At 31.3% G+C, this 17,174-nt stretch overlaps 1 protein-coding gene across 1 annotated transcript; it reads right to left on the bottom strand.

Moving 5' to 3' along the window:
- Positions 1-4,092: 4,092 nt before the first annotated feature.
- On the bottom strand, positions 4,093-16,574 carry LOC129948149 (zinc finger protein 836-like). Its single transcript, XM_056059017.1, has 6 exons — positions 16,361-16,574; positions 13,920-14,707; positions 4,786-4,902; positions 4,540-4,721; positions 4,263-4,462; positions 4,093-4,196 (listed from the first exon to the last, which is right to left on the bottom strand). Exons 1-6 carry the CDS (start codon positions 16,484-16,486, stop codon positions 4,140-4,142), a joined length of 1,470 nt encoding a protein of 489 aa, XP_055914992.1. The 5' UTR covers positions 16,487-16,574; the 3' UTR covers positions 4,093-4,139.
- Between the last annotated feature and the right edge of the window lie 600 nt (positions 16,575-17,174).

The raw sequence follows: 17,174 nt of genomic DNA, 5'->3' as shown, positions 1-17,174 counted from the left end.
TACCAAATAGACGGTGAATCGGACTCAAATGTGGCAACTGTCCACTCAGCACCAGAGCAACAGTTGGATCATTTCCCAATAAAAGAAGAAATAGTAAATAAATATAGAACTCAGATAATTTTATCAAATAATGTTTCAAATGAAGTAGAAGTGTTTCATAGTAGAAGAATCATCCATGTAGATATGACTAAAAATCAGTTATATTGGGAAGATCTCTTCAAACGAACTCTTATAAAAGGAAAAGTTGGAATTTATACCGAACTATCGTATCATGAGTATAACAAAATTCAACAGTGTTTAATAAAACTTTTTAAGGATAATAAAAACCTTTCATTTGTTAAGTGCACACTTAGAGCTCTCGAGGTAAGAAATGAAGCAGACGTTTGTAAACAAATTTCTTTATACCATATCAAAGAGAGTAGTCATTCCGGAATAATTGAAACATATAAAACTTTGAAAAATAAAGTTTATTTTCCAGGTTTAGTCAAGCAAATATCAAAGGTTATAGGAAATTGTCAAACATGTCAAGAAGGCAAATATGATAGAAAACCTATTAAACCAAAATTCAAAATTTCTGAAACACCAACAGAAATGAATGAAATATTACATATGGATATTTATCATTTTAATAAGTTATTCTATCTAACCTTCTTGGATAAACTTACAAAAAAAGCTTATGTCTATAGCTTAACTAGTAAGAATTGGGTAAGTAAACTGGAATGTATTGAAGAACAATTTTCCAAGTTCGGAAATCCAAAGAAAATCGTTTGCGATAACGAATTCCAATCAGAAAATATAAAAGAATTTTTCCGAGAAGAGGATGTTCAAGTTCACTTTACCAAGCCAAATTCCCATACAGGAAACTCTGACATTGAACGTTTTCATTCTACGCTACTAGAAATTTTATTAACTTTAAAAAATACAGATTTAACTACTAACCAAAAAATTCATAAAGCAGTTAAAATATATAATAATAGGTATCACTCGACTGTCGAAATGAGTCCAAATAAAGCAGTAGAGACAGAAGCAAAAATTTTAACTGAGAAAGTCAATAAACGTAAGGAACATAATATAAACAGACGAAATTTAGATAGAGAAGAGTACAATGAATGTAGAAGTGAAGGATTTATAAGAAATTATAAACATTTACGTCATAAAAATGAACCTTATTTTAGAAAGAGAAAATTACAAAATGTACATCCAACAACAGTTAAAAGACCTAATAAATTTGCAGGTTCTAATTTGCATAATACTTTGGACAACTCTAATGACAGCAGTGGTAGCGGACCAAGCACTTCTCATCTCGCAAATCCAAACTAACAAGGGTTATACAGTCATCAATCGAGGAACAGTGGAGTTAATAAATGAAACACAAACCATTGTTCATATAATAGATTCAGCAGAAATAATGACCGTAATCGAAGGGCTTGAAATAAATTTGCAAAAATTGAAATTAGAAAACAACATTAATATATTAACAGAGATTATTAACATTAAAGCCAAAGTTAGGGCTCTAGTTCCCACCTTTCGGCAAAAGAGAGGCTTAGCTAATTTTATTGGAACAGGTCAAAAATGGTTATTTGGAACCATGGATGATTACGATAGGCAAGACATTCTAGAACATTTTAAAGTTGTCGATACTAATAATAGAAATGCTATTGAAAATCTAAATAAGCAAATAAATATTAACAGAAACATAATGAATAACATCAATAATTTCAATGAAGTCATTAAAGAAGACAGAAAACACATATCAGACGCTTACAATAACGTAATAGACATTCAAAAGAACTTAACATTAAAACTTTTAAAAACAGACCAACTTTTAAAAATTAAAATATTAGAAGACAAAATTGACAATATTCTTGACAACATAGCATCTGCTAAACAGGGTATTTTACATCCTAGTATATTGACAGGAGAGGAAATAGTGAGTTCTGACTTAGACTTTTTTAAACTTAAACATTCAAAAATAGGAGCATTTAATCTAAACGGTACAAAACTAATTTTAGCTATTAAACTTCCGAAAAGTTACATTCAAACGCAATTAAAAATGATTATTCCAATGCCTAACAAAGATTTTAAAGAAATTGATATGTTAACTACAGAATTCATCGAACTAAACAGAATACAATTTAACTATGATCCCAACAATATATACATTAAAAACTTGAATAAAATGGATAATTGTTTAAACGACGCTTTTTGTAAATTTAATATTAACAACAAAACAGAAATAATTAATATAGAAGAGAATCTTGTTGTTTGTAAGAACCTAAAAAAAGAAATTGTAAATAATGGTTGTGACGACCGAAATTTAATTTTAAGTGGAAATTATATAATAAATATTAATAACTGTACTATAAATATAAGAAATATTTCAATATCAAATTTTAATATTGAATTTGTACATAAATTTTCATATGAAGAAGACCAAAATGTAATCATAAAAGAAAAATTAAGTTTTGAAACTATGCTAAAAATATATCAAATTGAAAATCTAAATCACATAAATGAACTTAAATACCATAAAAATAATAATTACATAATAAGCTCAGTCACAATCTTCATTGTTATCATAGCCATAGTTATAATTGCAGTTTTAATAATTATAATTCAAAAAAAGAACAAAAATGTCAAAATCATTGTAAAAAATATCGAAACAAAACTACAAACTACTACAAACAAAATTCAGGAGAATCTTGAATTAAAGGGGGGTGAAGTTACACAGATGCAAGTCAGCAAACTTGATGACGGAACATATGTGTTACTTCGCAACCCATAATGTAATTCAACACCACTTTCCGCTGACAATCGATTCATTGCAATATCCGAAGGCCAACGGGAAGTGGATGCATTGACCTTAGCTTTAAGTGATTAATTTGAATAATAAAACTAATTCGGGAGTCGCTATCGACCCGAAGAACAAACAACACTGTTTTCTTTCGGAACAACATATACATATAACTCGCGTACTGGCTACCATGACATTTCGCCCCGCAGCAAAATCTATGAGCCTGAATCCATTGTCGTGCAGGCCTTTTTTTCCGATTGTTCCACCAAAGATAACTTCCCTTCCTAGCTTGACATTAAAATCGCCCAGGACAATTTTAATATCGTAGCTAGGACACTGCTCATATGTTTTGTCTAAAAGCTCGAAGAACATATCTTTAGTGTTATCATCTTTCTCTTCTGTGGGGGCGTACGCGCATATCAGGCTAATTTAGCCTTGATGCGTATAGTCATGAGGCGCTCATTGATGTACCTATAGATCAAGACTTCTTGCCTAAGTCTGGCTCCAATGACAAAGCCACATCCATATAAGCGCTGTTGGTTTCCGTGGTAGCAGTCACCTAAATGTCGCAGTTTTTCATCCTCTTTTTGTCCGGCCCATCCCATCGTATTTCCTGGATGGCGGTGATGTCTGCTTTATAGCAGTGTAGGGCCTCCGCTAATTCTTCGGCCGCACGTGGTCTGTTAAGGGATCTAACATTCCACGTGCATATCCGAAGTTCGTTGTCCTTAATTCGTTTGCGTAGGTTGTCAACAGTAAATCCGTCCGTATCCGAGGCTTGTTGGTGCTTCGCCACTATGATGTTTTTACGTGGCCAGGAAGTCACCTAGACGGCACAACCCCCAACCTGGAGAGCCAGACCCTTAGTATAACCCCAAGGACGGGGAGCCGGATAAAACCGCTCCTTATAAGCCTGGGCTCCGAATAAGTCGTAGAAGCCCTATAAGGTGTTCACTAAGTAGTTTTACCTTACTGGAACTGTAGACGCCACCGTTGATTCCAATACAAGGAAATTGTAAAATGACCTACTCACCTATTTTGAAACTTGAAAGTCCGAGTTATTTAAGTAAATGCCAGCAAAATACAAATTTTAGATTTCATTTTTCTTACTCAGTGACTTTTTTGTTCAAACTTCAAGCTCGTTGATGGATTTAAACTAACAAGATTTATCACAAAAAAAAAATATAATAAGTTAAAAAGGAAAGAGATGAAAATTGAAAACGAAATATTTTGTATACTTGAACATTTCTTTTCAAGAAGTCGTAGAACTCTCCTTGATTTTGAAAGGGGGGAAAATAAACATTTAATCAATAACTGTTTTATTTAATATTTTAATAGTTTAACATCAATCATCTAATATTGTTATACTGCCTATCATCTTTCCGTGTGTCCTGTAATGGGCCTTTAATAGAAGTTAAAAAAAAAAAAATTAAAAACCACAATAAAATTGATTTAAAACAAAACTTACTTGTAAATGATGTTTTCTCTTGAATCTTTTCTCACAAAATTCACACTCAAAAGGAACTTCTGAACTGTGAACATCTTTAAAATGTGTCTTTAAAGTATTTGGGGACATGTATTTCTGAAAACACACAGGACACTCAAATTGTTTTTCAAAATGTGAATAACGATGATTAACCATATGTGTGTGTGCACGGAATCTTTTATCTAAAAAAAAAAAAAAAACAAATTAAGTAATATAAGTTTTTTAAATTCCAGCTGTAAAGTTTTGACATTTATTTTACCACAAATATCACACTTGTAGCGTCGTTCATCGGTATGACTTCGCATGTGTGTTTTCAGATCACCAGTGCTTATGAATCCTTTCTGACAAACATCACAGATATTGTTCCTTTCGTTTTTATGATTCAACATATGATAATTGTAGTGGACTTTTTGATTGAATGCCTTCTCACAAATATTACACCTTTACAAAAAAATTCAAAGTTTGTAATTAACTTACTTATCAGAAAATTAAATGTTATACTCACTGATACGCAGGCAACCCATTATGTACATTCATATGAGCTTCATATGTTTCTTTTGAATACATTCCCTTGTTACAAATATGGCATTGAATTTTAGTTGAAAATGAATGCACTTTTCTTCTGTTAAAAGCATAATAAATAATTATATATAAGTTGTATTCATAATGATGAAATAACAATTTACTAAAAAAGTAACCATATAAGGGACCTAGCATGCGATTGATAATTTAAAATTTTCAACTTTATGATTTTTGAAAATGTGTCGAAATATATTATATAGAATAAGATAGGCTAGTTTCGTATATTGCCAGCTATCAAACCACTTTTTAATAATTCTAAACTTTTTTAATCGTCATTTAATATAATAATTTAAATAAACCTTAATAAAATACATTCCCGGTCACCCACTTAGAAAGGATTTTAAGGTCTTAAAAGTGCATACAAAAAATATAATATGGTATATAATGCTGTTCAATATTTAAAAAAAATAACACCATACTCAAAAACTGTTTTTGAGTAGTACAATTTATTTTTAAACAAAAATTATATCAACTAAAAAATTAAGTTTGTTAGGCACAATTTTGTACGAGTAAAAGCGTTAAAATTTAAATTTCTGAGATGAAGAATGTAAAAAGAGTATAATATAAGTAAATAAAAAGAGACCACTTTATTATTGTGGACACGTTCAATGTAAGCCCATTTCCATCATGGGCATGTTAAAGTATCTTGTTCTTTTTCGTTCTACATCAGCAACAAGATGCGCTCCTTGCTCGGGAAAGCTACAAAAAATAGCCTTTGCAACTGAAAGTTTTTAGATAAAAAAAACAGTCTGTAGACAATGTCAAAAGAATGTTGCGTGAAGCCGAGCTCTTTGGTGCCATAGCAAGCAAGAAGCCATTAATGACCCAACTTCACAGAAAGGCCCGTTTGGCTTTTGCTAAAAAGAATAAGCACTGTTCAAGTGGAAAACGTTGTGTTGAAAAAACTTGTGTTCGGCGCTTCAGATCCCAAAAACATTGCCTAACAATCGAATTCGTCGTGCAGTGATCGTCGGTGTTGACAACTTGCCCGATGATATGAACGTTTGTATCCCCAATAAAATGGTTACATGTATCCAAATTCTCAATATCAACTTCTGAAATAACAATTAAAAAATATGTGTCTAATAAACTGAAAATTCCTTTTGATGAGGTTCAGTGCTATAAACTCATAAAAAAAGATGATGATATAACCAAACTAAAATTTATAAATTTTAATGTCGGTATTCATGCAACCAATGTAAACAAATGGCCTGTTAATGTGTATGTAAAAAACTTTAAATTTTTTCCAAAAAACAAAAACTCTCCAACAACAATTTAACATCTACATTACCATCAATTACTCATGCTCAAACTATCAATGCTCTCCACTCGCAAAATAATAACAAAAACTCAGAGATCTGTATGTACTATCAAAATATGAACGGTTTTTCTTCTAAGCTGAGAGAACTTTTTTTTGCTATTGATGCCTGCTGGTGTCAGTATGATATTTTTCTATTTACTGAAACTTGGCTATATAAAGGCATATATGATGAAGAGTTTTTTGATACATCTTTGTTCTCCGTTTTTCGTCATGATCGAATTGATGTTAACAAATCAAGAGGAGGGGGTGTTTTGATTGCTGCGAAGCGCATTCTTGGAGCTATTGCTGTTGACATTGATGTTGTTGTTGCTGATAATTTACATATTGATCAACTTTGTGTTCGTGTGGATGCTGTTGGCTGTTGGCTGTGGTTTCCTGATATTCTTGAGTTATGTTCCACCTAAAAGCCCTTTATTTATATACGAAAAACATTTGTCAAATATTGATATGGTTACCTCCATGCCAGAATATATGAATTATAAATTTTGTGTAATTCGTGATTTCAATTGCGGTGATATAATTTGGTCATTACAAAATAACAATTGCCTTGTTCCATTTTCTCTTCCATCAGATATTGATGTTTTATTAATTGATTCATTGTTTTCGAATAATCTTATGCAAATAAATAATGTTACTAATTCGCTTGGAAGATTTTTAGATTTATTATTATTTCTGAAGATTTACAATCTTCTGTCATGGAGAATTGCCCTTTGCTTTCGAATTCTGTTCACCATAAATCTATTGATATTTGTCTTAAAAACTACAATTATGATAATTTTAGCAAATTTAATAGTTCTAAAATGGTTTATAAATTTAATTTTCATAATTTATCTTTTATGAATAATTGTTTTAGTAATATTAATTGGTTAAATGAGTTTCTGGATAAAAATATACATGAAAAGTTCCAATGTTTTAAATTCTTTTTTAACAATGTTTTAAACGATTGTATACCTATGTATAGCAAAAAAGTTAGCTCTCATCCGGTTCGGTATAATAAACGAATATTAAATTTGAAAAATGCTAAAAACGCAGCGTTTAAAAAATATAAAGAAAAACCTTCCGATGATTCTTATGCAGTTTTTTCTCGTCTCAGGAAAGAGTTTGTTTTTCTTTCAAAAATTCTTTATTGTAATTATATTCATTCTGTTGAAAGTACTACTGGATTTCCAACAACTATGTTTTTGGTTAATAATAAAACTAGTGATCCGAAAATGATTGTAGATTTTTTTGGACAGTTTTTTGAAAGTATTTATAACTCTTCTACATCATCAACAATAAATTATCAATATATTAATGCCTTGCCATCTATTTTTGATTGTTCTAGCATATCATTTGACTTAACCGAGATTGAAGATGCTTTGCATAAACTTAAACCTAAAAAAACTGCAGATATATTAGGATTTTTCCCTATTGTTTTTCGTCATTGTGCAAGTTCTCTTTCTGTTCCGCTATTACATCTATTCAATGAATCTATTTCCAATGGTATTTTCCTGAATGAGTGGAAAGTCTTTATCATTGATCCGATTCTGGATCAAAAAACTTAGTAACGAATTATAGACCAATAACTAAGCTACCTGTTGTTCTAAAGCTTTTAGATAGCCTTGTTCAAGGTAAATTTAAATCTATCATAAAGCAAAATGTAAGCAAATATCAACATAGTTTTTGGAAAGGTAGGTCTACTAATCTAGTAGAATTCACAAATTTTGTCATTAATACTCTAGACAATCGAGAACAAGTTCATGTGATTTATACAGACTTTGTAAAAGCATTTAGTAGGGTTAATTTAAACATACTCTTAAAAAAACTGCAAGCATATGGCTTCCATGGACCGCTACTTCAATGGCTTTCTTCATATTTACTTGGTCGAAAACAATATGTAAAGATCGGGGACTTTTTCTCAAAAGAGTTTAAAGTAACTTCTGGTGTTCCAGAAGGTAGTCATATGGGTCCATTATTATTCTTACTTTTTATTAATGATCTTCCAAATGTTCTTAAAAATTCTCATTGCCTTATGTATGCGGATGACATAAAGTACTTTTCTCGAATTTCTAATTTAAATGATTGTTTTCTTCTTCAAAATGATCTAAATTCATTTGTTGATTGGTGCAAGTCAAATGATCTGTTGTTAAATGTTGACAAGTGTGCTTGTATGGCCTACAATAGAACTTTGTTAAATATTATTCCAAACTATTCATTAAGAAATTTTCCGTTACAAGTTGTTGAAAAGTTCAAAGACTTGGGCGTTGTATTTGATTTTAAATTGAAATTTAACTTACATATTAATATATTGTATCCAAAGCAAATTCTTTACTTGGATTCATCAAAAGAAACTCATTGGAATTTAAGGACCCTTACACCATTAAATCTTTATACTGCAGTATTGTGCGTCCTGTTCTTGAATATAATTGTGTTTCTTGGAGCTCTACAACTGATTTTAATAAAAAGAGAATTGAAAATGTTCAAAACAAATTTCTCAGATTTACTCTTCGAAATATTTTTGAAAACAATATAGAAGGTTTCCATCATTCTTATAATTCGAAATGTCTATTACTTGGAATACAAACTCTTGAGTCGAGAAGAAAAATGTATAGTGTCATGTTTATTCGTGATATTTTGACTTCAACCATTGATTGTGAGAGTTTGCTTAACTGCTTGCATCTGTATGCTCCTTCAATTTCCTTAAGAGCCAGACCGCTTTTGTCAATTGATTCCCATCATACGCTGTATGACGTGAACCGATTTTCGCATGTTGTAATTTATTTAATATGTTTTATTCTAGTTTGGATATATCAATGTCCAGAAACTTATTTAAAAGTCGATTGTTCGCTTTAATTAATTAAATTTGTTTTCCAATTTTTAATTTTATATATAATATGTAATATTATGTATTTATAAACTGAATTGTATTATACATGTACTTAAATTGAAATCTGTTGAATGTAAATTCGTAGATTGGTTACTTAAATAAACAAATAAACAAATAATCCAAAGTACACTCGAATCAACTCTCACTCAAGTATGGTGGTGGCAGTGTTATGATCTGGTGAGAAATGTCTTAGTTTAGAGTTGGTCTGATTTAAATAATTAATGGTCATAAGGACAAGACACAATATTGCTCCATCCTTGGGAATACTCTGTTTGAAAGAAAATCCTTTCCGCTATATGTGCTCTTAGTAGGGCAGCGATTAAAAGCACAAAGGCCAGTTACACTAAAAAATGGTTCCAAGACAACTACGTCCTAAGGATAAGCTACAACATGTCTATTATATTTTCCAAGAAATTCAGTATGTTTGGAAATTGATTTCAAAGAAAATTTGTTAGGATATGTTAAGCTCTTCTTCCATCTCTGACAACATTACTCGCACACAGGAATGGTTGAGAGTTGTAAGTAACTAGGCCCTGGTTCTTCATGGACTGTTGCGCCACCTAATTTATTTTAATTTATGTTAAGCTCTTTGCCCAGAAGATTACAGTGTGTAATTGATAACTACGTTATTCAACAAAATATTGAAAACAAATTGAGTGAAATATTTAAAAATATTATTAAAATAAAATTAAAAATTAATAAATTTAACAAAATAAATTCGTGTTTCAAATTATGGGCTCCACAAGTTGTGATTATTTTTTAAAAAAAATGATTAAATAAAAATAAAATAGCAAACAAAATTGAAGAAGAAAGCAAAACACGCTTGTAAATTTGGAAAAGAAATGAGTAATATTTATCTACAATACAAAATATAAATTGTGGTAGACTTGTAGCTCGCTGAGGAGCGTTTTGTAGACAATAATAATATTGTGAGTTTATGTACTATGAACTTAAAGTAGAGGTTTGTGAAGTAAAGTTCTGATTTTTAAATTCATGATACCTGAAAAACTAACTAGTTGCCTTGGTCAGAATTCACTCAAAGTATGAAGTTGACTGCAAATGATTAATGAAGTCCCTTATGTTGTCTGAACCTGTCCGATTTCATAAAAAATTGCATTTGGGAAAAAGACGTAACGTAAATACGTGTGTAGAATGTGCCGGACAAAAGTTATATTTTGATCCTATTTCCAATATTGTGGCGTTGGCCCAATATAGTCTATCAAGGGTATTATAACTGCTGCAGAGTACATCTATATTCTTGATTAGGTCAGGGGCCCTCGATTCTGGTTTTCATTCTATTCGAAACTTATTTCCGATTCTACTTTCAAGCCGTACTACGTATGAAGGTAGAATCCGACGCCGGTTATACCAATTTGTTTTAAAAAAATGTGGTACATTCGAACGAGTATCGAGGTGTTTGACAGTATTAAAAACAAAAATAAAATGTTTGGACAAAAATAATTATTACAAAAATTGACATGGTTGGAATTTGGTTTAATTTGTAAGGAAATGAAGGACGGTACGATCAAATTGAACGCAGAAGAATAAGAGATAATTCCAACATAATGGAACTGAATGAGAAAAGGTTTGTACATATGTATGTATATAGTAGAATATTTGGACGCATTCTTAATGAAAAATATATGGTTTTGTTTTGGTTTTGTTAAGAACTATCCTTTTTCTAAAGACGGATTTATTTTCGATTATCATTAAGTTATCAGCAGCATTGAAATTTTTGGCAACAGTTTACCAAAACCAAATCGGTGGTGACAAGAACGCTGAAATTGCACAGCAAACCATTTCAAAAATACTTGCCGAAGTTTTGACTTCAATCAAAAGAATCATGTGTCCTCTGATGATGAATTTTGAATTAAATGAGGAAGAGAAACGAAGGTCCAAACGCTATTTTTGGAAAAATCAGGAATTCGAGGTGTAGATGGGGTGGTAGATGGAAACCATATTCAACATTTTACTTACACCTTGATAAAAAAAAACTTCGCTCTCAAACACATTTGTTGTAGAGTGATTGTTTTCGATTTTCTCTTGTTTTGAATTCTAATTTTGAGTTACGTAGTTCCTCGTTTATTCGAAAGTTCATAAGAGTATACTTGGCACTACTACAACTATTCGATTCTCGTTCGTTCGAAAGTAATCATATACAATATATGTACATAGTACCACTTTTTCGAAGTCGAGCAATTTCATTGTAGAATCGAAATACATATTAGAGACCCAGGTTGTTATATGTAGAGCAGGAGATGCCCATAATATTGCTTTTCCAACAACATAATGATCTAAAGCATACCTCAAGCTTTATTATTATTATTATTGTTATCTTTATTTTTTCTTCACAAAAAATTATATTTATATAGATTTACAATTACAGGCTCACTTATATTTTAAAGATTTACAAGCATGGCTATTAAGCCGTCTGCCGGTTATATCTAAATTTTAAACATTGAGAGAGAAGTTATTTTTTAGCTGTTATATAATAAAAATTTAGTTTAGCGAGAACAAAAACTACTAACATACATCTTGAAATAAATATTAGTTTGGTATAGTTAAGCTTATTGGTAACTTTTTAGGTTTAATCATTGATATTTAGATACATAAAAAAGTGAAGAGCAGTAAAAGACTTTCAATATCAACAGTGAAACGGGCTTTTAGTTTAGCTTAAACAAAATTATATTAGACTGAACATTACATTAGAGGTCTACGAACTTCTATACGCAACAGCTTCAGAGAAAAAACGGATAAGAAGTTTCCAACCACCCTCACCATTCAAAACTCCAAGACAGTCCTCAAACGAAAGGAAGCTCGTATTGAAATAGAAACGCCGGATCTCTTGTGAGATCGGACATAACGCTAGGAAGTGGAAAACATTTTCAATTTGATTGAGCTTACATAATGTACAGTTAGGATTTATATCATTTCTGTGAGGTCTATAGTTAAGCTCAAGCATCTTCGTGCGAACCTTAAATATCAGACTTATTTCAACAAAAGGGAACTCGGTTCGAAAATAATTTTCTTCCCCCAAAGAGAAATTAAGTTTACTGTATAATGATCTAGATTCGGACACCCTTGCCCGATTAAGAAATGTCTGAAAAATGTTGTCATCTATAACAAAAATACAATCATAAAGTTCATTCCTCTACGAATCTAGATTATCCAAACAAAACGTCAAAGGAAAGTTATGTTATGAGGTCAACTCACTCCAATCTTTAAAAGGTGTGTATATGTAGCGTAACGCTGTTAGGAGAATCCTTTTCTGCAAATTGTTCTTAGATCTTTGCATGACTTTGATTATATAATTATATATTGTATATATAATAATAATTGGTGGTAGTCCCGACTCAACGTGTATGGCATAATTGGGGGTATTAAATGGGAGTCTAAAGAGTCGCTTGAAGAAATATCTTTGGATAGTTTCTATTTCGTCTTATTGCATGTAGCCATAAACTTCATTTCCATAGCAAAGGCAGCTTTTAACGGTTGAATCAAAAACTTTAAATTTCGAAGCCGGATCTATATTTTTGTTATTGAAAAAATTTGACCACATAGAGTTAATAGCTGCTTTTGCTGCGGTCAATTTATCTCTTATATGACTTCGAAAGTTCAGATTGTGTGTTATTGTAAAACCTAGATATTTTCACTACTTCTATATTTGAACCGCTCAAGTTTCAAGAACGGTCATTACGTGCACTGCGATTATGGTGTCTGAATATCATGATCTTAGACTTCGCAGTATTTATTTGAAGGTCCCACAAATCACAATATTGTTTTAACTTGTTAATTTTGAGTTGAAGCGTCACAGGATTATCATAACAAATCATAACAAAGTCATCCGCATAAAGGAGCACCTTGATAACTAGATCACCAAAAATAACACCATAATAATATTAATAATAATATTATCTTCAATGTCATTTATAAAGAGCGAGAAAACGAAGGGACTCAAAATGCAACCTGTTTCTGACCTAAATTGTTTCGACGCGTTCATGACCATAGCAGTTGTATTTGAGAGAAGTTGCTCATAAATTTTTATAAATTTAGTTGATAAACCTATACATGAAAGTTTAAATAATAATGAGCTTCGGTTGATGGTATCGAAGGCAGCTTTAAAATCAACGAAAAATGCATAAAGATTTGTTTTCTTCTCTATAAAGCGTCTAGCAACACAAGTGAGAGTAAAGATTTGGTCCACTGTGCAGCATACCTCAAGTTTTAAAGTTGCTTTCTCAATCTCCTGACCTTAGTTTCAATGAAAACTTGTACGGGGGTGTTAAAAAGACTGTCCATTAGTTGACACAAGAAAAAAGTTGAGGATCTCTGGACAGTTGTCAGAGACATTTCGAATGCTGTACCAAGCGAGAGGTGTCGGATTTTGGTTCGCTCTATGCGTGGTAGATGCATAGCATCCATTAAAAATTAATATTTTTCAACAGACTATTATTAATTTAATATATGAACAGTCTTAAAATAATATATTAAGCGATTTGCATTTCCTAAGATGGTAAACTATGTAAGAATAGTTTAATTTTAAAAAGTACATTTAAACTTGTAATAACTTCGGTTATTAAAAATGAATTGTTATACTTTAAGAACACTGCCATTTTTGTGAACACACCCGTAGCTTTATAACTTTTAGCCTAACCGACAAGAACAGGCTCTAGTTAGTAAAATTTCGGTTGTAAATTTCTTATTAACAAAAGTGACGTTCGACAGATTCCCTTGGATCATATTATTTAAAAATTAAAGAGAACAATACCAAAGTATAACTGTTTTGAATTTTTGAAAGAATGGTCTATTTCTAACAAGAGTTAAGTAAGTTAAAGTATTAAAATATATTCATAAAATTTGAAATACTTACTCATGGTTCTTTAAGTGTGATTTCAGTTCGAAAGTTTCATCGCAGTGTGGGCACTGAAAACTCTCTCTAACAGCTTTTCGTCTTTTACTTGGGTTAATTTCATAAATAAGTTTGTCTTCCTTAATCATATACTCTTCGTTGTATTCCCCTTGGGACATTTCTTTTTCAGAGTTGTCCAGACCCAAATCTTCATCGTCCAAATAACAAACCTCATATACCTCTTCATCGGAGGTATCAAGTGCAATGTTCTCTTCATGTTTAATAAATTCTTCAATGCTATATTTTTCGTCTTCCAGATGGGCTTCTTCAATTTGTACTACAGCCTCATTCTCCTCCTCCATTTCATTTTCGTTTTTAACAACAGCATTTTCATCGGAGTAATTTGCAATTATATCATCATTTTCAGTTATTTCATTTTCAACAATATCATTTTCAATTGTATCTGATTCAGTGTTGTCATTTTCTTCAGTTGGTTTATTGTTATGCTGTTCATTATCCTGAAAGTCTCTGTACTCGAGAAGTGAAGTGTTATCTTCATTTTCGACAACATACTCGGCTTTTGTCTGATCGCAACTCAATGATGCATCGGCATCATCGGTAAGCATCTCATTTGTTTCGAATTGTATATTTTCCTCATTCTCAGCAATATTATCATCCTTAGAAGGACTAAATAATTCCGTGAGAAACAAAAATGATTCAAAGGCTTTGTTTTTCAGTTGTTTAAACAACTTCAACTGAAGACCACAACTATTACAAATGTATTTGATAGTAATTTGTTCATCACCAAGCTTAAAAAGAAACAAAATGATTGATTATAAACATCTGTTAAATCAAAAACGCTTACAAAGTAGGACATGAGTCTTATAAATTAGTTTAGATTTTAAAATTTATTTTAATTAAAAAGAAAAAAGGCAGAATTAACCTTACATATGCATAGATCAAAATAATTTCATTTAAATTTAAGAAGCAAAATACAAAATATTAATGAAGACCTAGGTACATCAACGATTTGCGAAACATTTGAAAACTAAATTTATAAACCTGTTCTTGCTTCTTATACCTAAAATGGCAATGGATAGGGTGTTCCAAAAGCGTGTAATATGGACAAACAATTGACGCCCTGTAATAAGGCACTTCAAATGAGCTTGTATGAATAAAAAGGCCATTGTGGAACTGGGGAAGTTCAGCTTGTAGTGAAAGTAATTCAGTTGTCGCGTTTGAATTATTTTATGTAAGTAACTAACCGATTGGAAGTTAAGTAAGTTGTCCAGACTAAAGCCAGAAATGTATATATAAATACGTGACATTGTTGGGGTGAAACTTCTAGTTATCCGAAGAGCGCAAGCTGTGCTTACATAGTGAATTATTTCATCTCCCAACCGCTTAGGCTTTTAATAGAAGGATTAAAGATTTTACAATGGATCGGAAATGCTGTTGATTTCAGTAAATTAAAGCAAAGACGGTTCTTTTTGACCATTGTTGTTGGGTGATGGGTGAACACTTATTTATTTAAGCTACATCATTTTTCGCAGTAAAGAGTCAACTTATATTGAACTACATATCATCGGCATTTCAAGAAATCAAAGAGTTTTTATGTGGCAGAAAATTCACATATAGTAACATAAGAATTGGCCCGAGGATAGATCTCTCAGGCCCAGCAGACATTTAGAAAAACGGAAGACCCTTCGGGCTCTACACACATTTGTCTGCTGTTAGAGTAGGAATGAACTAGCTTATTGAATTAAGGGCTAGTCTGTTCACAGTACTTGAAGTATTGAACAAAACTGATTTCTGCTGACTCATTCGCTCGCCTGATAAGCTTAACCAATTATTTACGTCTTATTCTATGTATTCCCTTTGGGCATATAATAACCTTTGAGACTATACGAGCTGGATTAAACTTAACCCACTATGAACAAATTAGGCATATGCAAAGTATCTTTTGATTGGAGACGTTAAATATGTAGACTAAAATTAATGTTTTCCAGTCGACGAAAATTAGAGATGTCAATACTTTCACTGGTACTTTTAAGTTCAAATTTGGTGCAGTTATGCTGGTATAAATTTAAATTTGTTTCAATTGGTGATGGTGGTTATTTTTTTAAGTTGCACCTCAAATCCAGAATTTAAAAGATATTATGACATAGATAAACCATATCAATAAGACGAAACTGACACAGCGTATTGTAAATTATGTGTTCTATATATGCACACAAGAAACCATATTCTGTGAAGCCAACAACGTGTAGTCCATGCTTCCAAATTTTTGGTTTTGCAAATTCTTTTTTTTTTTCTCTTTGTCAGCAACTAACAACTACAATTGATGACTTTCTAGTTAAGGTCGCAAATAAAAACTAGAATTTGTATGAATTGTTTATAATACTATTTAAATTATTCTTTTCAAATTTACAGTCAGAGTTAATAACAAAACTTGCACATACTGATATGTTTAGAACTTCCTCGTACAATTGTCCAAGAACGCTTAAATTATTGTCTCCCAGAAATAAATCTTGGCGTTCAAGTATTTGTGTTTTGGATAAACAAATTCGACAACAGTCGTCTTCCATTTCAAAAGGAAACAAATTAAAATTATTGTAAAATGTATTTTACTTTGTTTTTAAAAAAATGTGCACTTAGCGTCCTGTCAACAAAATCATAAGTTTTTTAAAATAGGTCTGATCACGAGTTGTCAATTAGTTGTCAAAATAAGATCTGTTTGATTTTTTTATATTGTGTCAAGTTCAATTGTTTTTCTTAACCCTGTGTCCACATGGAAATAAATAATATAACAGTGTTCCTTTATGTAGTTTTACAAAACTTTTTGGGAGCATAGGGGTATCCGCAAACTTATTTTTAAATCTTATAAGAATGTAAACTTAATAGCCTAAATAGGAAAGTTATAGTCTTTTTTGCTAGTAAGAACATTTGTAACTTTTAAGTGGATGGAAATTTATCTGCATCTGCATAATGCAGCAAACTAAAGGGAGGCAAATATGTATAGAAGAACTTAAAAAATGGGAAAGAATTCACCAGGGGCCTGATTATGAGGTTCGAGGCAGATCGTTTTCAATTCGACCTTTCAAATTAGACTCGCTTCGTACTTCCTTATTAACGAACTCGCGGCGAAGCGAAAGTAGTTTTTCCTATATTCCAGTGATTTGAAACTTTGGTTTGACTTTTTCTCTTTATATTCCAGTGATTTGACACTTTTGGTTTGACAGCTTTCCACAAATTTTGTTTTGTTTTGATTGAATT

Source organism: Eupeodes corollae, chromosome 2, assembly GCF_945859685.1.
Source record: "Eupeodes corollae chromosome 2, idEupCoro1.1, whole genome shotgun sequence".
Taxonomy (NCBI): Eukaryota; Metazoa; Arthropoda; class Insecta; order Diptera; family Syrphidae; genus Eupeodes; species Eupeodes corollae.
The sequence above is the reverse complement of the archived record's forward strand: the minus strand, read 5'-3'. Positions and strand labels throughout refer to the sequence as shown.

Bases quoted from the DNA above. Each gene is read 5' to 3' on its own strand.
- LOC129948149 (XM_056059017.1), bottom strand. From the start codon at position 16,486: ATGGAAGACGACTGTTGTCGAATTTGTTTATCCAAAACACAAATACTT. The intron at 14,708-16,360 runs GTATGTGCAAGT...TTTCTTTTTAAG, and splicing joins AGGAAGTTCTAAACATATCA to CTTGGTGATGAACAAATTAC. The intron at 4,197-4,262 runs GTAAGTTTTGTT...CTTCTATTAAAG, and splicing joins AGAGAAAACATCATTTACAA to GCCCATTACAGGACACACGG.